We start from the raw sequence: 25,989 nt of genomic DNA on the forward strand, positions 1-25,989 counted from the left end.
AAAAATTCATTGTCTAGACAACAGTGCCGGTATTATTTTCCTGCATGTCGTCGCGAGAGGGGCCTTTCGAAAGCATTTCTAGTCAGATTAAGAGTGAGCGAACACCGCACTAAATGCCTGGTGAAGACCGATTCAAAGAAATCGGCTGGCACTATCCACAAATCATCTGTGAAAATCCGACAAAACGTTCCTTGAAGGAGCTTCCGCATACCAACCTGAAAAGAATCTCTATTTGTCTCGTAGAGTCACCTTTTTTTGCATTTGTGCGCATAGGTGTGGATCCGTCTGTGATCCTTATTGACGTGGGGCACAGTGCACTACCAAGTCATGAGTAGGAGCGCAGAACGCTGTGTACGTAGCATATTTTATTGGCAAATGTTGAATCTTTGCTACTGGAACGCTTATCACGTTCACAATATATTCTCAAACAAGATCACGTTCCCTTGAAGTCTGTCCACAGGAGGTGACGCAGAATGACGGCTGTGTTCGCCCGACAGCACGATTTCCTGCTTTTTAAAATTTTATTAATTATACACACGAAGCACCTGGATTCAGACTGACGTAAATCATATAAAAGACTGCGCAGTAAAAAGTAGGAGTAATAGACGAGTTTCCTTCTCTTTTTAATTTGGCGTCAACTTACTCGCGACTGTTAACGCTGAAGTTTGCGTTAAGGCTTGCACTTGCCTTTCATGTATGTCTTGCTTATTAAGACTTGCTGAGTGTTTGTTCCGTTTGTTTTCTCCCGTAGTGTGGGGCGTAAAACATTAAGGGCACAACGCTTCAAGTATACGATGGAATTTACGAGTTCATTTACCTGAATCTCACCCTGAGTGGATTGCAGTGACATAATCAGGGTGAACGTCACTGCTCCAATTTCTCGCTTTCATAAGTTTGTTCCGGGCAGAGGCACGAATACAGGATGCTATTAAGAGTGGTTTGGCGCAATCATCTTCAAAAGGTGCTTCGAGATTATGCTTAACAACACACTTCTCCATTCGAACGTAACCCTCAGCGCTTAGACCAAGACTATTTTTTTTTTTGTGATTGCTCCTTTGTGGAGGAACAACACATTATGGCGACCACAAGAACATACTAACGTCTCGCACGTGCGCAAAGTTCACTAGCTTGCTCACTTTAGTAATTTCCTTCATTTTTTTTTTCTGCATCGTAGACCGATATTGAACATTGTAGCCAAAGCGAGCGCACATTAAGAACTTCGAAATCAAAATATAATCGGTGATAATCACGAAGTGAGTAAAACCATCGCGTTTTTCTTTCTGCTTAAATAATTCACTTTTGTTTCTCTGGATGGACAAAGCACATCGCTGGGCGCAGTCACACACACGCACGCACACACAGGTGCCGGCTGCCGAATGCTCCGGTCCGCAGCTCTGCCGACGAGCTGCGCTGGTTCATTCAGAAGGCTTGGCGCGAGCTCACTGGCTTTTCGACGAGGCCGGAACACGGTGGGCGGTTGAACGCATAGCCCTTTTCGGCGCCCTCGCTCACAGGGGCTCGGGACACCACGGCGGGATTCGCTCTCTGCCGGTGTGGTGGTGTTCACTGTAATAGTCTCTGTGCGACGGCGGGCGCCAGGCGCCCGCCTGTGTTGGGTGGGTCTTGGCAGCCGTCCCTCAGAAGATCTGCGGAGACAAACTGGGCTTGGTGTCGACGCCCGTCAACCCCGAGCCATACGGGTAAGGGCCGAGGCAGGAAGGTTGGCCGCACGGGCTTGAGCTCCACTTGGGCGGTGACATGTGTGGCTGCTGCTGGCTGCAGGGACTGTCAGCAGCCACCACTTTTCCTGCGCAAGAGGAAAGGATGATGGTGAGAGCAGCGCTGGCATCGAGCGAACATTACACTGAACCGTTCAACCGTGACATATGAAGTCACTCATATGTCTGATCGGCAGAAAGTTAGGCAGACGAATGAGGTTAGGAAGTTTGAGGTGATAAGTGGCCGTAGCTGGTACGGAACCAGGTTAATTGGAGGTATATGAAAGAGATTGAAGACGCTTTTGCCACCCCGTGCGCGTATTCCGCCATACGATGATGTTGAAAACCGTGCATGTAACTGTTAGTGAACCATGCATGCGTGTAGAGATCAATGAGGCTGGGGCCTTCTCGGTTTTCGGAGACACAAAACTATGTCGATTTCAATGCGGATTAGATACTAATTGGAAGCAGATAACTATTCTTGCTCTTTGGTTTGGTAAAACTTTATTTCCCACAGTAGGGGTCCTGAATGACACTCGGCTAGATGCCAGGTGTAGAGGGCAGCTAATTCATTTTTTTTCACATCAAGCACCATTGGCCACAATTAATGATTGTTCTTTACTTTTTTGTAGCGAACACTTCACTAGGCTAGCAAAAGCGCATTTTGCGATGCCCAGCCGGAGCTATAATTGCGCATGCGCCGTTACCATGACAACAGGTTGCGCCGAGCCGAGCCGCTCTCCTCGCGCTCCGCTATGCTCATCAACATCTTCATCGTGATCATCACGCGGGATAATCATGATGATGATCGTGATCATCTGCCTACTTCGCAGCCGAGAATATAAACCTCGCCACATGCGCTCACTATACTCCGTTTCATACATCAAGTGCAACACTGCCAAAACTAGAGCTCTTGTTTGCGCTCCCCGCATCCGCGATGAAAAATAGTGCCTGCTCTTGACGAGAGGAAACAATAGTTGATTTGTCTGCAAACTTAATACATCTTACATTTGCCATCAACTCCATAAAAACCACTTTTTTTTTTTTTTTTTTCAGGGAGAAAAGATAGGATTCGGTGAATTTGTATGTTTTCGTTGTCGTTTTCGTTCGTGTCGCGTTTTCGCTGCCCCGCAACCCTGCCAGCGGTGCCCTCCGCGCTGCGCAACGCAGCGATCTCGACTGCCTCTTTGGAGCGGGTTTTTTCTATAAGATCCGCACTGCGAAGATGTCCAGGCACGCGAAGAAAGTTATTGCAAACGTGTATGCTCGGAATAGAGCCCGTTTCCGCAGAAACCACTCGGCCCCGAAACGAGCGCGTAGTGATACGCCTACCCCCCCCCCCCCCCCCCCCCCCCTTTTTTTTTTTCTTGCGGGCTATTTGCGTAGCTTTCGCTGCGTTGCACCTGATGTATGAAACGGAGTGTAGATAGACGAGCAATGGATGAAGAGGGGGACGATGAATGCACGTACTGTGAACGGCGTCAGGGGAGGCTATGCGAAGAAGCTTCGACAGATCCAGAAGTCATCCCATGACGTGAGGCCGCCCGACAACGTGCGAATAAAGCAAGGAAGACTAAGCGAGCGTCGGAGACCCGTGAAGAGCAAGAATGTCTCGCTAAACGGCGGCGCCAAGTCTCGGATCAGCAAAGACGCGTAGTCGCTGCAGAACTACAAGGAGAAGAAGACCGCCCAACGGTACAGCAAGAAGTCGAAGCTCAGCGAGTGTATGAAGGTGAAGTTCGACCTTAAATTGGTATCGGATCCTCACGTTCATACTATCCAATGGAGAGCCGCCATTGGTCTTGTGTATTAAAGAGCGACCATCACGTATAGATACTATGTATCCAAAATTGAGATGATGGCAAACTACTTTACAGACTACCGATCGGTCTTCGTGTCTATAAAACGCAACATTGAAAAAACATGTGCTTTAATTACACACATCGAAAATCGAAAACCGTGACAGTGTTTTAATGGCTTAACCAGTGCAGCATAACATATCGGATAACTAAGCACAACCAAGCCAAACCCTAGCTTTCGCTATGTATATCCTGGACTAGCTGAGCTGAGCCAATGCATTTTTTTTTTCGTGGCAGACGCTGTCCGATAGAGCTATTTAGGCTGGCGGGAATCTGACAAAAGAAAAAAATGACATTTGTGTTAAATGATTGAATTCCGTACACGTATGTTTTTGTCCTTCACGGATAAGAAGGCATGTTTCATCTTCGTCTTTTCCTCACTGTAAAGCATGCTTCTTTGCAATTATAGTTAACTGGCGGCGAAGCCGCCCAAGATTGCGCCAGGGGAACGGGAGGAATGTCGTGTCAGACCTAAGTGAGAAACCGTGCGATCTCGAGCAAATTATTTATTTTGGCACTCTAGGTTCAGAAGAACATAAAAAATTACTTAGTTAAAATTGATTTTGCTCTAAGCACTTCTTTGTTCGATAGTTTTTCATTCATAGGGAGAAAAAAGAAGAAGGCGACAGCAAACTTTAAAAAAGCAACACCCTTCACAAGAAGCTGAATAAGTAACCTCAGTATTGCATGCTATGCTTCAAGACTTAAGAAAGATGCATGCGGCCAAATGAAAAAGATATATACGACAGGTACGTCAGGCATGCTCCGTGCCGTAATATGGGTAGAATAACGTTACGGCGACTGCGATACGAAACGGTATGGCTCCTATTAACATTTATTGATCAGCAGTGCACGTCTGCATTCCTACCAAGCAAGTAAATATCTTGCGAGTAGGCGAAAGAGTTCGAATATGCGAGCTTGGTTATTAGTGAGTCCACCAAATCAGTTTCCAGGTGATATGTTTCTCGCCACACGGTGGAGCGTTCAGACACGAATGGATAAGTAGCGAGGAAAGAAAGAGTCCTGACACATACAATGCATGCAAACACTGTCTCTTCTTTCTGGGATGACGACCAAATAAATAAAAATAACTGGTGAGATTTTCACCAATAAATGGCTGAGGTTTACTCTTAGGCGAAGCGAAAGCGTGGTTTTTCTTTGTTTTTCTTCGTTTAGGCTTAGATAAAGACATGTCTGCAGCGATTAAATGCCGAGACTGTAGAGTCGAGGACGGCGTAAACTACAGGAGGAAACACGTGATGCTATAGTTACCGTCAGAGGTCACAGATAAATCGATGGTACACGATAGGTGATAACATGGTTAATATATATAGCCACATTGTGAACTCTGGCTCGTTGAAGGTCAAGCGGCCGGACATGTTGGCATAGCTGATACATGGTGTAGTGAAGCTACACCATGTATCAGCTATGCCCCCCCCCCCCCCCCCCCCCTCTGTTTCTAGGAGTTGCTCTTCTTATTATTCGATTCTTACTATTATACTTGATCATTAATTACCTCCATCATTCGGTCTATAGCGGTTTTACGAATTGTTTCGCCACCTGTCACAGTGAAATCAACTGGTAAAAGCTGCACAAAGTTTAAAGAATGTGACAATTGTCATGAGTAATAGATAGCGCCGCCGTCTGCTAGAAAGTGCATGCTGGCCACTCAAAGTGCCCGTATAAATGAAGTTTTGCAACCGCTGCATCAAGAAACGCCAGAACCTGCATCACCGTTATTATCATCATCCTCACCGTCGGCATGGCACAACGGCTCCCTGCATATTATACTTGCCGCACTGAATGGATACGTCGTTGTGAAGCACGGGGAATGTATCACAGACTCCCGTACAAACTTTCGACAAAGCACTCTGGCATAAGAGATTCAGCGCGTCCGCGAGAAGACGGTAAGCATAAAATAGGGGGACGCTGGCGGGAGCACGCAGCGCATATTGCCATCGCCTTCAGTGCTTTCTTTAGGAGATGGCTGCGCGCGCGCATAAGAAAGAAGAGCCAGTAGGAGACAGTGTGAGGAACATCGGAGACAGACGACGCAACTCGACCATTAGGCCCAGTGGCCACCAGACATAAAGAAGGGCAGCTCAAGATGGACGCCGCGTGCTTCTCTCCGCCCCCGCCTCCTCTGCACGCATCCATTTCTCTTCCTCCCCTTTTCTACCTCTCCGGCTCCTAGCTCTCATTCGCTCGCTCTCTGCCTGCATCCGTTCTTTTCTTGTGTGTGCGTGTGTAGCACGCCTGGCGCCGAGTCCGCCGGCTTTTCCCCTCGCCGTGCGAGGCATGGCGCTTTTTCCGCGTGTCCCACGCGACGCTAATGGAAACAGACGAGGGACAGCGCGCTGTCGGACACTCCTCCCAGCTCGCCCGCATCTCCAGAGGGACCATCGTGTCGCCATTTTTGCCGTCGCCGCCTCCGGGAGTCATGACGTCATCACTTTCGGATGCCCCTCAACGCGAGTGAGGAATGGAGGCTCCGGAGGCTGGACCACCGCAGATGCTCACGTGAGATGGGTTTAGCAACGCGGTGTCAAGATGGTCTTCGTTTCGATCTAAAAACTACTGTTTTGTTATAGCACCATGTGCGGTCTGGTGTCTGTCAGAAGATCGAAACGACCATTACGGGCGGTGCCAGATCAGGCGCTAAACGTGTATGCGAGACGAAGAAACAACAGTTCGTGTTCCAGCTGTGCGACTATGGAGAAACCGTAAAGGACTCCGGAAATTTCGACAACCTGGGGTTCTTTAACATGCACTGACAACGCACAGCACACGGGCGCCTTGATTTTCGCTTCCACCGAAAAGCGGCCGCCGAGGCCGGGATTCGATCCCGCATCCTTGGGAACAGTAGCCGAGCGCCGTAACCACTGCGCCACCCCGGCGGGGCAGAAGAAAAGTAATAATTGCAGACAGAAAATGGGCCTGAAAATATTGCCGTGGAATGGTTTAAGAAGCGCCCCTAAACTATAATTTAAATAACACCATAAAAAATTCCCAAATCATTCACGAAATTTCCACGAGGTAGTACAGTCTGATTAGCACTCCATTCAGATGAGACCCTCCCCTATTGGACGGAAAAAGCAGCTGATAACGAAAGCGCGGCAACACGAACAGGAGGCTTTTCTTTCCTACAGATTTCTGAACTGAAAACGTTGGAGGGGGGGGGGGGGAGCATGAGGTAATCCTACCGTTGAGGTGCTTGACGTCTTGGGACTGGAGCATGACCTTGACGTCCTTGGAGTCCTTCGCGCTGGACGTGTGCGTCGTCGAGTCGGCCGTGGTGCTGATGGGGGACGTAGTGATGCCGGCGTCAGATCCCGATGATGAGGACGCTGAAGACTGCTTTTGCTGGTTGAGCCGCTCTTGCTTGCGGAACTTGGCTCTCCGGTTCTGGAACCACACCTGCACCGTGTGCACCACGAAGGGCCATCTCGTAAATAATGCGCCAAACTGCACAATCGCTACGCGTCTTCATACTAAAGAGGGAGAAGCGGAATAAAAGAAAACGTACACACAAGTAGTGCATTATAATGTATTCCTGAAAGGAGAAGCGAGGAAAAGAGGGGGGCCAGTGAAGACGAGATAAGAAATGTAAATAATTGAACAAAAATGCATTACTACAATGACTGCAGGTCATGACAATCTGAAAGGTATGCGAATGTATCTTCGGCATATCTTATAGCTAGGAGAGAAACATTTTTATTTATTTATTTAATTAATTAATTATTTATTTATGGCGCTAAGTTTGCCACCCGGCATATCAGGTGGTACTAAGGGACAGCGGGGTAAGAAGCATGACGGCCTGAATAGAGAAAATTTTTTGTTTGGAACGTATTGAAAGTCTTCTTGACGCCTTCACAGTCACACATTATGACCTATGGCACGATTTTTTAACACAGGCTGAGCGACGCGAGAGCTTTTATTCACATAAATTTACGAAACTGTATCAAAATCGAGGCAAGGGTTGCAGAATTTCTAGGGTCATGATTTCCTCCGCGCTGGGGTGCACAGACGTAGGTGTTGCTTGTGAGCTGGGTAGGGTAATATGTATGCACTTTTCAACTATTTATTTCTTCGTCGTAATCAGCTTTTCAATGGCCTGAGCAGTTCACTTGAATTCCCTTAGGTGGCGTGACAATAAGCCAACTTTTCTATTTTGGCCAAATGGAGTGACGGGTTGCAACGTGTGGCTTTGTGGGGAGCCAGTTATTAATGGTATTACTAGAGCTCCGGTGAATGCTACATATCCAGCTATAAAATAGCTACTCGTTAGTCGCGACTGCCAAAAAGGCAGCCTCGAGGCGCAGTAACTACAGTGAAGAAGAAAAGAGGAGTGACAAACTGCGCGAAAGTTTTCCTGCAGACAGGTCAGAACTTTCCTCGCAGGCTCAGCTTCAGAGCACAGTTTTGCATTATGCGCTATGAGCTGCGCGCTGTGTGAAGAAGCCGTATGCAACTGCGAACTGCTTCCAAGGACTACAGTGGCATCTCCCAGAGGACTCCTCGCCGGTCGCTGCGAAGGAACACAAGCCGGCCTCCCCGGTACGCAAGATAAGTGTCGTTGACAGCAGCGAGCATTCCGAGTCTGGCTGGCGAGTCCGCGCAGCCTAAAGCAGCGTCGTTGGTAGTGCTCGTGTGCTGTGCGTGGCAAAGCGTGAGTTTTTCTGCGCCAAATCCAATTAGCCACGTGGCGGCGCACAGCTCGGGCCAGACTCTGCCCGGCTCGTGCCGTGCGACAGAGGACAGACTCGAGTGTGTCCAACGTCCATAGCGAGCGACAGAGAGAGAGAGAGAGAGAGAGAAAGAGAGAAAGCGGCTCCCGTCTCCGGCAGATATAGCGAGCGTCCTTCGCGCGTAATTCTACTCGGGGCTCCACCTAGATGTGACCATCAACGCTTACCGCGCGTAAGCAGCAGCGTCGGGAGGCTCTGTTGCATATTTCTCGCTCTGTCGGAAAAGTTTCAACGAACTGGACGAGCATTGCATGAAATACGAGTCGTATATGAGGGTTTCACGCCCCTGAGTTCGTTCTTTTCTTTTTTTTTTTTTTTCGAGCGGGTATTTAGTGCAAATAGTGCCTACGTAGCCTGAGATCTACGCCACCTGCCAAAGGTACGTCCTTCATTACGGCCATTTTTTTTTAACTTACACCAGCTACGACTGTGTAGAAAATCTTCTATACCTCCAATGATTTTTAGCTACACTATAGTATTGCTGGTGTAGGATAAGAAAACGGCCCCATTATTTCCTCACAACGACGGCGAAGTCAGATTCCCCTCCCCCCCCCCCCCCTTTTTTTTTTGTTTTTCAGAAGGGGCCTTTAACACTCTCGTATTTAAACGTTGCCAGTGATCAGGCGTTTCTACATAAGTCAATTTCCATCCTTGACTATACGTTAATCTTACCAGGGCGCATACTTTGTCACTCATGGGCCGTTGGTGATTGATTTTTTGCATCGATAGTTTGGTTTGGTTTGGTTTGGTTTAATGCTCAAAAAGCGACTCAGGCTATGAGAGACGCCTTAGTGCTGCACTCCGGAAATTTCGGCCACCTGGAATTCTTTAACGTTCACAGACATTGCACAGCACACGGACGCCTTTTCTTTCCTCCTCCAGCGAAAAGCGGCCGCCGAGGCTAGGATTCGATCCGGCATCCTTGGGTGCAGAAGCCGAGCGGTTTATATACCGAACCACCGTGACAGGGCCCTTGTGAATTGAATTCTTTGCCTTAGGTTATTTTATCTTCATGAAATATCGGCTAAAATACTGCTGTATTCTGTCTTACAAGCTGTCAGGATGTCCAGGAGTTCTGTACCGTCGACGACAGGAGCGTAGGGGCACAATCATGTAGAGCGCACCACACTTATTTTCCCAGATCGCCCTTACCTTCGGTAGTGCTGCAAACAGCTTGTAATATTTTTATTCTATTTATTATAGGTACTGCAGGCCCTTTCAGGCCCAAGCAGGAGTGGTTGCAATAAAGTTCACAACGTAAGTACATTTCATGGTCACTTGGAAGAACAGCTATGCATGCAAGGGAACGCGACACGACAGTGTCTTCAGTGAAGGAAGATAAGTAAAGTGTAGAGTAATTAAAGGATAAAAATGCGTGTCACATGGCTTCATAAATCAAGGTTTTGCACACAGTTTACAAGTGCGTCAACAGTAATGCAATTTACTGCTACGGCAGGCAAACGATTCCAAAGGGCAATGGCACTTGTGAACAATGAACTTTTGTGTGAATTTTTATGACTAATATAATGTCGTATAGTCTTGGCATTATTAATTCGGGCAGAAAGTTTAAATGGATCCTGCAGATATGTGGACTGGATTATTTTGAAGTGTCCGTGATTAAGTTGAAATAGGAATTTAAGTCGGGAAATTGTTCTGTGTTGGGACAGTGTTTGTAGATTGGCTCTGTTTTGCAAATCAGTGACGCTAGACTGATGTGAATAGGATGAATATATGAATGCAGTGCTAAATTTTGAATGCGCTATAGCATTTTTATCAGATGCTTCAGATGAGGAGTCAAGACTACATCGGCATATTCTAATGACGGCCGGACAAGCGTTTTATAAGCATGTAATAATACAGAGTGTAGGTAGCATTTTTTTATTTTCTACGCTTTTTTTTTTCTCTCGATCAACACGTCAGTGGTACACTTCTAGTTTTGTGGAGCGAGGAAAGGTTACTGAAACAAGTAGCGGAATGTTAAACTTATTGAGCGAAGGATCAGTTGTTCAAACGTGCTTGAACGACGGAAGTGTCACTAAAGACAGCATCAAAGAAGAGACGATGTCAGCGCTGGCGATGCTCCTGTTTTTGGTTTCTTTTTTTTTTATGTTGTCCTCGGGAATATTTCAGTTTATCAAGTAATATGACAGAAGAATGTCACAAGGGATCAAACTCCCTTAAATGTAAGAATATTTGCAGATGATCATACAATCTAATGGAAAAAAAACAAAACAAAACATGGGACTCATTGTCGTTGCAGTCAAACTAGCTGTGTGGTGTGAGCGATGACCGACGAAAATTAACGTCGATAATGCCAAATAGATGAGATTGCAGAAGGAACGAACGGGGTAGTCCAGTGTTATTAAATAAATGTAGTGATAATTGAAACCATCCGCACTCATAAGTATTCAGGCGCTCGATTGTAAAATAATTTAACATGGCAACATCATATACTGACATAGTCACTAGCAAGCCATTTAGGTCCCTCGGTTTCGTCGAACGCAATTTACATCACGCTTACTTAGTTACCACGCTTTTGGCGAAAAAAAAAATAATAATTTCTTCACACGAAAATGGAATATGTTCAATAATTAGGGAACACTTATTAGATATGCACCATGAGCAAAACAGAGCAGAACGTTTCAGTAAGGAACCCCAGGTGGCCGAAATTTCTGGAGTCCTCCACTCCGGCGTCTCTTATAGCCTGAGTCGCTTTGGGACGTAAAACCCCACAAACCAAACCAAACCATCATTACAAGTCACTTTTCGCACCCCCCACGCACACACTTCTAGCTATTAAGGAATAAAAACATCGCTCAGCTCTGTCTTAAAGAACGGAAGTTGCTATATAGTTTGATGTCATGCATCATTAAGTATTGTCGTATATCGTCATTTTCTATTGGCTTTATCAGGCTTGTTTATCGCATTACTTTCAGCGCCTCGACTACAGTTTCAAAGTAGAGCCCCATACTCGCTCATACTAAATTACTTTGTCATTCCCTGCTCTTGTCGCTATTCGTCGTCGTCGTCATCATCATCATCATCATCATCATCATTTTTCCAACATGTCGCTGGGTGTCCCCAGTCGAAAAAGCTGTTGAGAAACAGCTTGAGGGGCGTCCTCAAGCTTGAGCTTCCAGATAGCATTGCATCTGTTTACAACCACGACAAATTTTGTTTCAAGGTAGAACTCTTTTTTTTTTTAGAAACCTGGAACACCAGCAGCATTTCTTCTTTCATTTACTCGTTAATCGAAACCGTTAATCATTATTCTACTTGATGTTTTTTGTATTGCTCCCATTTCCTTCGTTTATGCAGCACCCGCGAGCATATGCTTGCTATGTGAATAGATAATGATTGCCGACGTTGTGCTCTTAAAGCCATGGTCTGCTGGGCTACTCTTATAGGCTCATTTATGCTGTCGCACGGCAATGACGACCGACAGGCCGATAATAGTGCTTCTGTATTAGGTGCATCTATGAAATAAACTGTCTATTGGGCAAACCTGTGCCTTGAAAACTGAAACGTTATTCAGATGTAGAGACAGCGCAGTTGGCAATCGTCTCGTACTTTAAAAAAACTTAGTACTCTTCAAAGATATTCGAACGTCTGCCGACTATATGATGAGCGCTCTTGACGACTGTCAGCAGACACAGGACGGAAAACAATAGCACAATTTTGCGAATATATGCTTGAAGATCGCTGCTGCAAACTATATATGATGATTGTGATAATCTATAGGACAGTCACACAAGACAATTCAGCAGATTTTGTCGAACGTTTTGAAAACGTGATGCATTTCTGCCAAAATGTGTACCCGGACGGTTTGGTGACGAAACGAAGCGAAGTTCCATTATTTTTCTGTCAATACGAAACTCAGAGAATACAACAGAGATGATTTCGCTTCATCGCCAATACAGTGATGAATTTATATAAGATTACGATTATGGTCCTGGAATGTGGCGGTGACCGTCGAAACGTGAATACAGGCGAAAGACCAAGTGGATTTTAAACCGTGCATGATAAAGCGCAGCTTGTAAGTCAATCGCTATTTGATACCTTCTGACTTCGACAAACCTAATAGTGGTTACCAACTCGCCCCATTCTTCGCGTCTTGATTGTGACCTTTCCGTGACCCCAAAAAGGAAGCTGATTGGTTTGGTATGGTTTGATTTATGGGGATTAACGCCCCAAAGCGACTCAGGCGATGGGATACAACGTAGTGGAGGGCTACGGAAATTTCGACCACTTGGGGATCTATAACGTGCACTGGCATCGCCACTGCACACGGACGACGCTTTGCTTTTCGCCTCCACCGAAAAGCGGCCGCAGCGGCCAGGATTCGATCTAGCCTCTTCGGGATCAGCAGTTGAGCAAAATAACCTCCAAGCCAGCGCAGCGGGGCAGAAAACAAGTTGAGGTAAACAAAATAATAATAAAAAAAACATACGTCCATTGCGATTTAGTCGCGATCGCAGGATATTCAGAATGCACTGGTACTGGAGACTTCCATGAATGCATGGAATCAAGGAATTAACACTGAGATTGGCGAATACGTACTCAAGGCACCTGTCGGTGTGGCGCAGAGGCTAGGGTGCTTGTTTATACTCTGCACAAGAATGCAGGATCGAATCCCCGGCCTCGGCGGTCGCTTTTCCCTGCAAGCGCGAAGCTAGGTGACCGTGTGCTGTGCGATGTCAGTGAATGTTAAAGAACCCCAAGTAGTCAAAATTTCCGGAACCCTCGACTACGTCGGCTCTCGTGGCCTGAGTAGCTTTGGGACGTTAAACCCCACAAAAACCATTCAACCGACTACTTGTATGGAGACAATGTGCAAACTATGAGTTATATGAGCATAGTTCCGTTTTCTTTTTTTTTTCCGATGACTTCTCCGAACGGTAGGTTGGGTAGCGAATTTTGATTGACGAATTTCAATAAGGTTGAATCCTGGCGGCGCTAGGCAAATAAGACAGAACAAGCAAGTTATGGGGCAACATAGCAGCGATGATTTTAGCCCTGTTGGGTGGCCGCGTGGATTGCTACAGAGATATCTAAGCGAGCTAAGGCGAATGGTGACTGCGCGTATGCGCGTGGGTATTTTAGTGTATTCATGACTGAAGCAAACTGAAACGAGTCGGGAGGCTGCGTGCACTTGAAAAATGAGAATGTCCGTCGCAGTGAGCAGAAATACTTTTCCGAAATGTCGCTTCACAATCACTTGCTGTTTATTAATTCTATCTATATACACACACTCGCAATTCGCCTTAAATGCCGCGATCTCGTGTAGCGAACCAAAATTACTTCATAATCGTTACTATAACACAATATCCAGCGTTATTCAAATGGAACTACCCGTGATTTAGGTGCATTTTACAAGTATTAACATATACATAGTACTCTTGCTTTTATGTATCTGCACGTCTACTTCAATAGTCGATAAAGAAAAAAAAAAAAAAGAACAGAAGCGCGCAGGTGCACATGAGTAGTAAGGCTCGCGTAGTAAAAAGCAAACTATGCATCTTCCGATTTTCGGCCCAGTAGCCTACGCTCTAACTTCTGAGCTCTCACTCCATGAACTTTGAAAGAATGAGAGTGAGTGTGCGCCAACTTTTCTCGCCAGCTGCCTCGAATGCCGACGCACCTTCGCCGCCGACTTCGCACCGTTAACGCAAATCTCGGGGCTCGGTGCTCACACAGGGCAAAGCACCCGCAGCAGAGCTCGAGAAAACTTCTCAGAGCTTCTTCCCTGCGCGGCGATTGGCGGACGAGGGAGGAAGTCGGTGCAGCAGCGAAGACAGCGACGCCCGGCGGCGTATAGAGCGCGGCGCCGCGGGATCCCCCGAGGCTGTGTACGCACACCTGCTTGCGACCGCGTCTTTGCTGAGCGCGTAGTATGCAGAGCTGCTTGGCGCGTATCTGCTTGCGCATGGGGAGCTTCTGCCCGTGAAATGCGCACCGCCACCCCTGTCTTTTTGTCTTTCCCTATGACGCGCGCGCAATCCCTAGCTTTCCCAAAAAAGGCACGGTTGGCTTCCTTTGGTGCTGTACTAGACTCGTGTCTTTCTTCCCTGGGGATGTCGGGAGGCAGCGGCGCGGCTGGGAGCGAGAAGGGAAAAAAGGGGATAGAAGAGAGGGAGCGGGTCGGAAACCGGTCCTTCGTATTGACGGAACTCTAATTAGTGCTAATGCAATTACGGTAATTGGATCAGCTCCGCCTATCCCCCTTTTCCTCCCCTCGTTCCTCGCCTGGCGCCTTGCCGTCTTTCAGACAAGGGCGCCCGTTTAGCTCCGGGGATGACCCCCCGGAACAAAAGGAAGAAGAAGGCCAAGGAGAGACGCCCAGAGGACGCAGCAAGAAGAGAGCGAAAGTATATACCACGCGGCCAAGAAGCGCCGCCGCCAAACCTCAGGCTTTGATCACCTCCTCACGACGGCCTGTTTCTCGTTGAAGACTGCTCCCACTCTTCTCTTTTTCCTCTCTTCGCTCTCCTTCCTTCAAATGCGACTATCCACGCGCAACTCTAGCCGCACACATAGTGACGCACGCACACGCACGCACACACATGTTCACAAGCTTCTGTCTCGCGTGTCTCGTTCTCTTTTCACTCTTTCGGCATCCCTTCCCTGCTTTCTTTTCTTCGCCGTCGTCAGAGTTGGTTGAGAGACCATAGATCCCGTTCCGCTTAGCTGTTTTTCATCTCCTGTATAGGGCCTGGCGCAGTGGCGCAGTGGTTCGGCGCTAGCCTGCCGACTGTCGACACTTCGTCTTTGGCCTCTTTCTCCTGTTCCCCCACTTCCTCACTCCTCGCCAGTTGGCTTCGCTTTTCTTGCTCCCAATGTTTCGGGCCTTCTCAAACTTATTGCCTCTTTGTCACCGGGTTGTCAATAGCCCTTCTTCTCCACCCTTTCTTCTCCGTTCTTGCTTTAGACTGATTGTACTGCGCAGACCGAAAGCGCAGAACTGCGTTCGAAAGTGCTTCTATCGTTTGTTGCTTTTCTTTATTCAGCGCTGCCCGGCCCCGGTCATCTCTGCTTGCTTCGCTTTTCTTGCAGCGTGTGCGGAAGTTGGGCCGGACACCAGTAAAGTGGGCAGGCCGCAGGGCCATGCAGGGTTCCCCCTAACAGCTAAGCGATGGCAGAAAAGGCCAGTCGCGAAAAGAACTTTGTTTTGATGAGCCGGCGCAAAAGTGTCTTTTGTTTTCTCCGCAAACAAAGTCGTCTCGTGTGGCAAAGCAACAGCCTTCCCAATTTATATTCGGTAGTTTTCCCACTTTCTTGGTGCTGCCTCTGTTCAGCACGAATTTCATTGTTTGTGACGTAAGTATAAAAAAAATGCAGTTTGACCTAGTAAAGGTTTGTTATAACGTAACTCAAGGGAAGTACAACAGTAATACTTTAAGATTTGTATCGACAGGGTGTCATCTTCAAATCAAAAATAGATCGCTCTAACCAAAAACTAAGCTCTTGTGAGTTAGAAAAAAACCCAATTACAAAAGAAATAAAACTGTCACAGTGCACCAGTTAATTTGGCAAGTGAAATGCACGTGTCGACACCGATTTTAATGCACAGATCCTGGGCAGCTGCATAGCCATCACGGATCTCCAGTCGCCTCAATATTGTAGTGACCCGCCCTTTTTTGACGACGACAGCACTGGCTTGGATCGAATGGCGAAAATATTTCAAACCCACTATTGTGGCCCATAAATGCCTTTTTAGTCGCAGCATAAGCATAACATATCCATGAAGAGCTAAACAATATATATTTACTTATAATTTGATGGAGTTGCTCCCAGTGATATATTTACATTTTTCGGTACATCACCACTGATATTTGCATCTGCTGGATGGTTCCGTTTATACTTCACCTTGATTATCTCTATAGGAACAATAAAACTTTATTCAAGGCACGTTGAGAAGTTTTCTTCAGATTTTTTGATGATATTATTCTTCTAACTGGCGATTGTTATCACAGGCTCTACTTAAACAGGCAGTTTAATGCTGCTATCCCACTGGAAGATTTAATGTCGTTATATTGTCATTTCACTTTTTTCGGTGGCTACATACGTTCGCAAATGATGGTAATGACGAAGAGCGAAATATATTACTGTTAAGGTGCATTAAATGCATAAAATGTGTTTGAAATTGTTGCGTAACACTTTTAAGTGAATGAGACCTTTCTGTGCTATCTTATAGGCGTCAAAATTATTTAGGGCTATTCTGCTGAAGCTTTAGCTATTAAAATTGAAGTCAAGTATAAAGTAACCTATAAATTTCGATGAATGCTAACACATCACGATGACGCACAGATCGTAGAATTGGCAGATGAAGCACTCAGTTACACCCTTTAAATAATTTTGAGATAAAGACACGTGCAAAGGCGACCAGCATAAAATACAGAAATGCAATGTTAGTTATATGTTTTCATGCGCCAAACACAAGGTTAGAAGAAACAAAAATGAAATACGGTTCCGGACCACGGGCTGCAGAACCGTTGCTGAGATCGAGAGTAAGGGCGACTTGTTCAACAGCTTATGGTGCAAATATTTTCATGTCAAAATTAACATCTTTTAACAAAACTACACTATTTGCACCTAATGCTGTTAAATCTTATCGTGTAGCAGCTAATTAATTTTATTACGTGCGAGTGTCATTCGATTCAAATAACGTAAAGTTTGACAGTGGGACAGGGGTACTGTGCTGCTTTAAGCTAGTGCAGAAGCAAGCATTTTGCGTTTCACTATGTCATTATGTCTATGCAAAACGCACAGGTCACTATATAATTGTATGACAGCTTAATTAAGGAGCTCTTGGGCCCCGCTGGCTCAGCGGGAATTACCTGACTAAAACACATTCTAAAAAACGCATTGACCTTTTTCAACTCTTCGACAGTTTTAAAATATCTAACATCATTAAACAGAGTTTGTTGACATTACTGTTTATTTTTCGTACTGAAGACTGCATAACTGCCAGACATAATTGACACAGTGTTTCAGTTACAGAAGAAAACTGAAGTATCGGAGCTGCAGATGACTTGTTTCTGCTCTGAAATGGCGCCACTAGGCTTTGTTATGTTTGCTTTATCATAATTTTTGTTTCATGGTTTCACGATGCTATCGCTCTCAGATTTTCTCCACAGATTAGGGTGCTTTTGAATGACCTTGATAACGCACGTCTAATTCTAGGGCTGGTCCATGTCGAAACTTTTTCTTCTGGTACTCGCGGAGACTACACATGCAGGTACAGTGAGTGGAATCAGCTTTATTTGTTGTGTGCAATGCCATTTAAGATGTTGGTCCGGAGTACACTGTTCCTTATACGGAGGTCCTTTTTTGAATATTCCGCGTTTGCCGAGAAACCACTCGCAAAGCATATGTGCGGTGTGTAGGCTGCGCTTGTTATTATATATTTTTTTTAGAAAAATCTCTCAAGGTCGAGTGAGCTCTTTTCTGGTATCAAACACTGGTAAAATCTCAAAGAGAGTGCGCCTTTCCTTTGCGTATTAGGCGTAACTCTTATCAATTCGTGCGACTTAAGCAACACCGTCTTGCCTGTAACGCTTTTGTTTACAAAAATAGAAAGCGTAGCAACGTAAAACTACGAGCGTTTGCGAAAATGAACGATAGCCATCACTTTGAAGGCTTCAAAGTAAATGTTTTAGCTTTTTATGCCAAACAAAGGACTTCATTCTAAAAGATACGCGCATGCTCATGGCCCTAAACACGAGAGTGAAGTTTTCGCAAAATACTGAAACCCACTCGACACCCTGCTCGTAAGTCCGTCGTTAAAGCAAAACTAAGAGTATAAGAGGCAGTAATATTATGCAGATTATACTTATGCCTATATTCAAATATCATCTAGAAGCAGTAAGCGCTATGTTTCTTCTGTGTGCCTATTTTTTTTCTCTCACCTTGCCCTACACTGACTCTATGTTTTAATAATTGCCTGTACATGTACAATTTAGCAAATAATAAGGTGCACTTTACAGTTCTACAGGCTCGGTCGCCCTGCCCAGTGGAAACCGGACTGCAAGTCTGTCGATCCGTCGAGTGCCTCAGGACCACAAGTAGACAAATGTATCGCCCGTCTGCAGATCAGCCGAATGATGAAGACTGGGCCGGAAGCCCGCACTTGCCCTTATTTCAACAAAGCAGTAACAAAAGAAGAGACAGAAAAATGAGGCAAATAAATTCGCCTACGCTGGGAATCAAAAGAAGTAGAAAAACATAGACAAAAACAAAGCACCAGCGTAAAGTCACCCGGACGAGACTCGTGACGGGGCAGAGCATCTCCCTCGCGGGGCGGTTGATACCACCGCCGCCAGCGCTGCGTAGGCTCGTCCAGGCTTGGCAAAAAGCACCAAGAAGAGCAAGGGAAGGGGGATCCGCTGGCTAGCTAGCTAGCTAGGCCCGGCGGCGGCGTGTCGCCCTGGCGCATAATAAATGCGTCCGGCGCACGGCTCCGGCGGACCGCTCCCCGCACTCGGTCCTCTCCTCGCTCTTTCGGCTGTGCATGGTGGCGGTGGTGGCTCGCGCACGCGTCCCTCCCCCTGGTTGGCGAAGGGAGGTACCCGGCGTTGATACTGCCTCCAGCGCAATGCATATTAACGGGGCGGTCTCTTCTCCTAGAAACAAGGGCTGCTGTGGAAGAGGAGGACAACGGCACGACCGTGCGACCGTCACCCGGAGACCAACGCGGCAAGCTGCGCTGAAGCAGCCGCTGGAAACTGGCGTGAAGCGAAGCCTTAGAGTTATCAAGTGCTTAGATATCAGGGGTTTTTGTCTTCTGCACTCTGATTGGAGTGGGTCAAAGATGGCTGGCGGCATATCACTCTTAATCTAGTTTCATATAACCGCCAATTTAGCAACGAGAGTTTAAGTGGAACCTTCAAAAATAGCAGTTTTGCTTACATATGTTCAATAGCGTTCGAAATAAAGAAATCAGAAATATATATGGAACGACATTTCAGCTAATTAGAAATCTTAAAATATTTACACGGAACATGGTTCCGGTCAAATTTTAAATATGTGGAACCGCGTTCCACGTAGAGCGAGGATACCGGGGTTGGTCTTGGAAGGAGACTTTCAAAAGAAATGAAAGGAGTGACAACAACACAAGTACTTTTGCACTAAATATCGTTATAGTTAGGCCTATTAGGCTTAGGTGAGTCCGGTTAAGCTTAATTTGGCTTGGGAAGGTGTAATGTGTATTCAGACCGCAACGCACTGCTGTAATGCGATATTTCATATTTCGGCTTAGCCAGGACTATTAGGCATAACTAAGCCTAGCCCGTTCAAGAAGCTTAGGAAGGCATATAGTTATACTCCAATGTATGCCCAGACACGTCCAGACTTCATTCTTAAATGTGCTTCACACAGGTTTAAACACATTAGTTAGGTCTAATTAGATTTAACCTTGACCTTGGGTCATGGTTACTGTAGTCATGGTCACTCATAGCAAGTATCACACCGTGGTGGCGGAGTGGTCAGGGCGCTCGACTACTGTGTCCAAGGATGAGGGATCAAACCCTGGCCTAGACGGCCGCATTTCGGTGGGGGCGAAATGCAAGGCACCCATGGGCTGTACGACGATTAAAGATCCCCAGGTGGTCGAATTTTCCGGAGTCCTCCACTATACGGCGTCTCTCATAGCAGCTGAGTCGCTTGTGACATTAAACACCACAAACCAAACCATCATAGCAATTCGCAGTACAGCCATGTATAGCAAAGCTATAAGCTTGGTTGCTGCCATGGAAACACTCAGTTAGGCTATAGTTAAACTGACGGAATCCAGAAATCGGCGAAATACATCGGGCTTGGCTAGAAGGGCTTTAGCACGAATATAGCTGGTACCGCTAATCTGCAGCCATGCTTACCACTCTTTCAACTTACTGTCTTTACAGTGGTTTATCGTCCCGTGAAGTTAAGTTTCGTCGATGTGGAGTAATTAGTTGATTAATTAGAACCAAAAAGTCAAATAGATGTCAAAATAGCTAAGTACGTCGCCATAGGGTGAAGACGTCAAAATAGCCACGGATGTTGTGATTGTGCTAAATACTTCATAATTTGCGCAAAAAAAAAAAAAAAAAAAAAAAAACGTGGGAAAAAGGAACAGAAAAGAAAAATAGGAAAAAAAAAAACCACAAATGAGTGAAAAAGCGGCATATGAGTGCAGAGCTGCGAAAGGCTTTCACCTTACAGCACTTAAGAGAGATATAAGTGCCTCCAACAAACTGTTTGACTCCTTACAAACTTTTTGACTCCCTAAGGTCGATTCACACGACGGACCAACCGTCCGTCCACGGAGCACCATGTCGCCCGACGTCACTAGCCTCCGCTTCGCCCGCGGGAGGCGATGAGGCTCCGGACGAGGAGCCGGGAGGATGACAGCATGCACGGACGGAAGACGTTGCTCTCGTAGCCATGCTCGCCTTCCAGTTCCCTCGACCATTGTACCTAGAACCGTTGCTCTCAATTTGAGGAGGGATCATCATGGAGGTCGCGCAAAAACATATAGGCTCGCGACGGCAACGAAAGGCAGAAGAGTGCAGGATATGATGATGAACAACATTTATTGATAGCGGACGCGGCGTTATTGTTATAATAGTTGTCCACAGTACACTATCCAATTTCTGCCCCAAAACATGTTTAGCCGCCATTGTGAGTGCACCTGCGCTGTGCATATATAGAAGAGGAAACTGGCAGGCGACGGTATTCCAAGTCAACCACGCCTCATTGCTGAGGCTACTAAAGTGACCCCGCGCTGTTAAAAAAAAAAAGAAAAAATGAACATACCACTGTTGACCCCCTTAGAAGATGCAGGTCTGCTAAAAAAAGGACCAGACGGCCTCCGCATTTTAAAAGTGGAAACACGCGTGCTGGTTTTTTGGCTGACTTCCCAGAATTTTTCATTTTTGGTATTGCGAAGACTGCGAGCAAGTTTTATTGGCGTGCCATGCATATGCGCGCGAAATGAGAACTTATAGCGGCTTCATTGAAACGTTTGAAGAACAGGATTCTCTCTGAGGACCCGCTACTGGGCGCTTGACCAGAGATCTATAGAAGACTGTGTATACGCACTGGGAACGTTCTACCACTTCTTGAGTGACACGGGACTTGGCACGCGATTGTCATCCAAGTTCCCGTGCCTGTATAATTTTATATAGCTCTTCTCACCATGATCGTCACCCATTAAGACCCTATTTTTTCTTTTCTTCCCCTTCCTGCAGTGAAGAGTAGCAGGCCGGATGCTCAACTTTCCGGCCGACCTCTCTCTCCTTTCTATGCAATAAACTCCTCCACCTATCTTGACTCTCATCCGAACTTTGAACACGGTAGTGTGTATGTAGCTATATAATCTCTCAGAGGTAGAAAAGCGGCTCCTATAAATTTGTATATGAAAAGTTCAGACATTTCGAAACAGACTCCTCCTCTTGTTCAAAAATGACTACTGATCGGCGTGACGTCCTGAATGAATCATGACGTCACGTTCGGTCACGTATAATAACTAGAATTGACGTCATGACGTCACATCCGATCATGGCCGATGACGTTACCAGGGGATTCGAAGCTGACCCCACGAAGCGTCCGATTCCGATCCAGGCGCGTCCGTGCTGCGCCTTTTCTTTAGCGCTTCCTGGAACGTCGCACCACGCAACATACAGAAGCAGGCGCTGTAAAGCAGGAATCAGGGGCGTTTTAAATTGGTTTACTAGAAAGAAGGGGCTCAGCACCTGTCATTGTTTCTTTGTGGACACCTGAACCACGCCGTATATAAGGGAAGGGAGAAAAGTGGGATCGAAAGAAGATATAGAGAAAGAGGTGACGTAATTGGAGGGCTGCGGGCCACCGCGGCTTTCACCTCATCGCACTTCAGTGGTCGAAACTGCCCGATAATTTTTTTGTTCTTGCTCCTAATGCCAACGCCGTATTTTCAGTAGAATAGGACCTTTAACGCTATTGTAATTTGTGTCAAATGGAAATATTCCCAGAATGAAAAAATCCCTGGTCGGTGCTATTCTGGAGCATGCCGACATGATCATCGCGCTGTCCAACCGAGGGCTGGGTCAAGGTTAGGACACTGGCTACAGCTACAGTTAGCAATGGTCGCTGGACAGCGCTCGTCTGTTAATGACGTTCTAGAATGTTCATGGCATCTATTCTGCTATTGTAAAATGCCACCCATTGTGTCCTGCTGATTACCTGTGTGCCTATGCCCACTTCCTCCTCTTAGGACTTAGATAGACGTATCATAAGGTGACGTTTGTTTTCCGTAGTGCGTTCTCCTTTCACTGTCTTAACATAGATGTGCCGTGTTTCCTTATTGAGATTTTCGGACTGTTCTTGGCTTCATTGAAACTCTATTGACTGTAGCTGCTTGAACACTGACGTGGCAGGACAGATTGTAAGTGCACTTTTGCTTCTATGTGGGAGTCCATATTCACAAGCCGGGAGTGACAGCGATGTGAGACCCATTCAGTTATAATTTCTCATAATTCCTTGGCTTGATTTCTTTCTTAGTGTATAAATCTGGCCTGACTACGTTTGTGGCATATCGAGCAGAAAGGAGAGAGATCTGTTGCCCTATTGAACAACAGTCAATTTGCAAGAAGGGCCAGTTTCAGAGGAAAAACACGAACAATATGTCCCTGCCGTCAGAATTCGAAGTGCATTTCATGACGCATTCTTATCGATACAGTTTTGCACTGGGATGATTTCTCTGCACAGTAAAATACACCTTTATGTAATCTCATAATAAAAGATACATTTTTGCAAGAGTAAAAAAGTAATTTTTGCAAACAGTGAGGAACACCAGTAGCTGTAGCTCAAAAAGACAAAATACCAAGAACAATGAGGGCACGCACACTGCAGAGCTAATTACCAACACTGTATACGTCCTCCTCATTTTGGCTCTCTTGTCTTTTTTGCGCTACATCTATGTAATATGAACGAACACCCCCACGTTTTGACGCTAGAAAGGAACACTTTCCCACTCGACTGCGCTACTAAATTTGTAGCATGGAGAAATCGGGCGTCCAAGTGAAGACGAAAGAAAGGACTGGTAAATCGAAGGACGCAAAAAGATTCATCTGATTCACTTTGGCGGCCCATTAGTATAGTATTCGCGAACTTGCTTTTCTTTTCCGTCGCTTCCATGCAAACTCTGCATCCTGTCGGCTGCGCCAGTTACAAATATATGCAAGCAGTTTCGTATAACTGTAACGTCGACTTCCTCCCTTCTGCTAGCTGTGCGTGTCCCCCTTCATGTTGTTGTCATAATCAAGCATTGTCAATACAAGCATTGCGACTGTAACTATACTTTTCAATAAAGTTTTCTCTATCCCTCCTGCTCTTTCTTTTTTTTTTTTTACTATTTTACGGCAAGAGCCGTTTATTGGATGCCAACAGAAGTGGTAGCGTAACAAAAAGACGCATGGGGTTGCGTAGAAACCACAGATTTAGCCAAGTTGGCGAAAAAAAAAAAAAACGAAACAAGAAGCAACAAAAGAAGACAGAAGTGAAGAGAAAAGGGAGAAGAAGAGAAATATCAAGATGAAACCGGAACTAAAGAATACAGAAACTAAGTCAAACCAAGAGACGAAAAAGGGAAAGAAGAAAAGAAGAAAAAAGCGAAGAACAAGATAGGAGCCGAGAAGAGGACAAAATAAAGGGGAAAGTAATCGTGGGAAATGGAAAAATGTCCCGCCTAATCACTAGTAGGTTTAACTAAGCAGTAGTCTACCTTAGACAATCTTTCTTTACAATCAGACTTGCTTAGGCGTCGAAAAGGACATCAGTGCCAAGCTCATAGAAGTGTGGCTCGCGCTTTATTTTCACTATTTCTAGATACCCTTGAACGCTGTGTTTTCTACACGTTACCCATTTTATGACAAGGCTTGATTTATTTTGCCGCGGAATGGTACAGAATGCGGCATATAACGCCAGGAAGTTGCATGAGAGTTATGGTGGAACCCCAATATAGGAGGCTCCGGATTATTTTCAACCAAATGGAATTATTTACGCGCGTGATGTGCGCTTGTGCATTTGGCTGCAGTCGAAATCCGGCAACTCACACAGGATTCAATCTAAGGACTATGGGTTCAGCAGGGCAACATTAAAATCACTGAGCCACCGGCCATACACACCACTGTTGAGTTATGGCAACTTGAAAGGTAGTGCACTTCTTAAGCACGCTGCAGACATTTTTTACAGGAAACGGCGTAATTCACTGGGACGTAAGCAAGAAATGTGGACAGAAATTTAAATAGGAAGTGGCAACACAAAGTAGCATAATTTCGTATTATAATCCTGACGCAACCGTTCCTTGCAGAGCGTTCATACTTAGCCTTTCATCTCCTCGAAAAGCAAGACGTTTAACACTTTCCCAAAGTCTGTGACAGTCTTTCAGTGCTGAACTGCTAACCAAACACAGGCCCAACTATGTCGAACAGTACTTTTGCACTTCTTAGTCGGCTTAAGCGGCGTAAAACCTCGTTTTTTTTTTTCCTTTTTTTTTTAACGATGTAAGCATGCAGGTATTGAGCGATCTTCCAAGAACTGATAAAAAATGATGTCGAACGGTGCTTATTCGAAGCAGCAAGGAAAGCAACGGAGGCAGGTGCACAATCAGACTCTCTCAGTTCACTGCTATAATATTCGTGGGCAGGGAACACTAATTTCAATTTTGAACAAAGAAGGTGAAGTCAGTAAGTTAAGTGATGCTTCGAACTTGGATCAAATGCCTTCGTTGAGCTGTAGCAACTGGCTGCTGGTTAATATTCGTTTGGCCGGCCGTACAAAAGTTCAGAGTGTGGGAACCTGCGCACATGAATACGCCATTTCACTGGCTACGTAACTGAGGCTGCATTTAGTCAGGGATAGCTAAACATAAAGGCTGTATAATTTAGCTAAGCATTATTTCTAAGAGTCCCTTGCCATAAACAGAACAAGATTCGCATTCACGCATGTGCTGGAGTCGTATCGCACTTGACTACGTCCAGGTACACCAGAAAGTACATTTCTGACATTGAAACACCAGTTCTTCATGGATTTATAACACTTCCAAATGTATAGCGTTTGGCTTTCCATGATCCCTAAACATTGGCTGCTTTCTCGTTCTACTAGTTTGTTTCTCTCAAGCGGAACATATCGCCCGTAGTATGGATCGCACACCACGAGCGCGTGTTCACCCTGCGACAAAAGGCGTTTGTTGATTCGTCCGTTGTCGCCGGGACCGGGGCGCTCGGCGGGAGTCCCGCGGTCTCCCCCGGCAGGTTGACCCCCTCTGGCGGAAACATTGGGCTCTTCCGGATCGATACCCCACCGCCGCCGCGAGCGGCAACGGCGTTCCTGCTGTCCTCCCGCTTTCCTCCCACACTTGAGACAGCCGCCGCGAACCTTGGGGGACGACGCACGGCGAGGGGAAAAGGCAGGACGGCGGCGACGCCGGCCTCCATGGCCGCCGCGCTGCTGCCGTGCCACGGTGGTTGTTGCCTTCGGTTCCTGCCTGACGCGCCTTGCTTCTTGCCACATATGCCTCGTTTATCTCTCTGGGTATGCGTTGTGCGCTTCATAGGGAGAGGTGCATCGTCCGCGGGGACCTTCCTTTATTTCGTTTCCGAAAGCGGAATTTCTGGAGCCTTTGGCGCATCGTTCCTGCAGTCAGGT

General features: G+C 46.2%; 1 protein-coding gene across 1 annotated transcript in view; it reads right to left on the reverse strand.

The window, feature by feature from the left end:
• Positions 1-355: 355 nt before the first annotated feature.
• LOC146190805 (uncharacterized) overlaps positions 356-25,989 on the reverse strand; it is a 91,755-nt gene continuing 66,121 nt past the window's right edge. Inside the window, exons 4-5 of the mRNA XM_084599843.1 lie at positions 6,781-6,994; positions 356-1,807 (exon numbers count right to left, since the gene is read on the reverse strand). Of these exons, the coding sequence (XP_084455969.1) occupies positions 1,638-1,807; positions 6,781-6,994 (384 nt within the window). The 3' untranslated portion in view covers positions 356-1,637. The remainder of the gene's footprint in view (positions 1,808-6,780; positions 6,995-25,989) is intronic.

The sequence above is a fragment of the Amblyomma maculatum genome, chromosome 4 (genome assembly GCF_055883805.1).
Source record: "Amblyomma maculatum isolate TAMU_Amacu chromosome 4, ASM5588380v1, whole genome shotgun sequence".
NCBI classification, from domain to species: Eukaryota; Metazoa; Arthropoda; class Arachnida; order Ixodida; family Ixodidae; genus Amblyomma; species Amblyomma maculatum.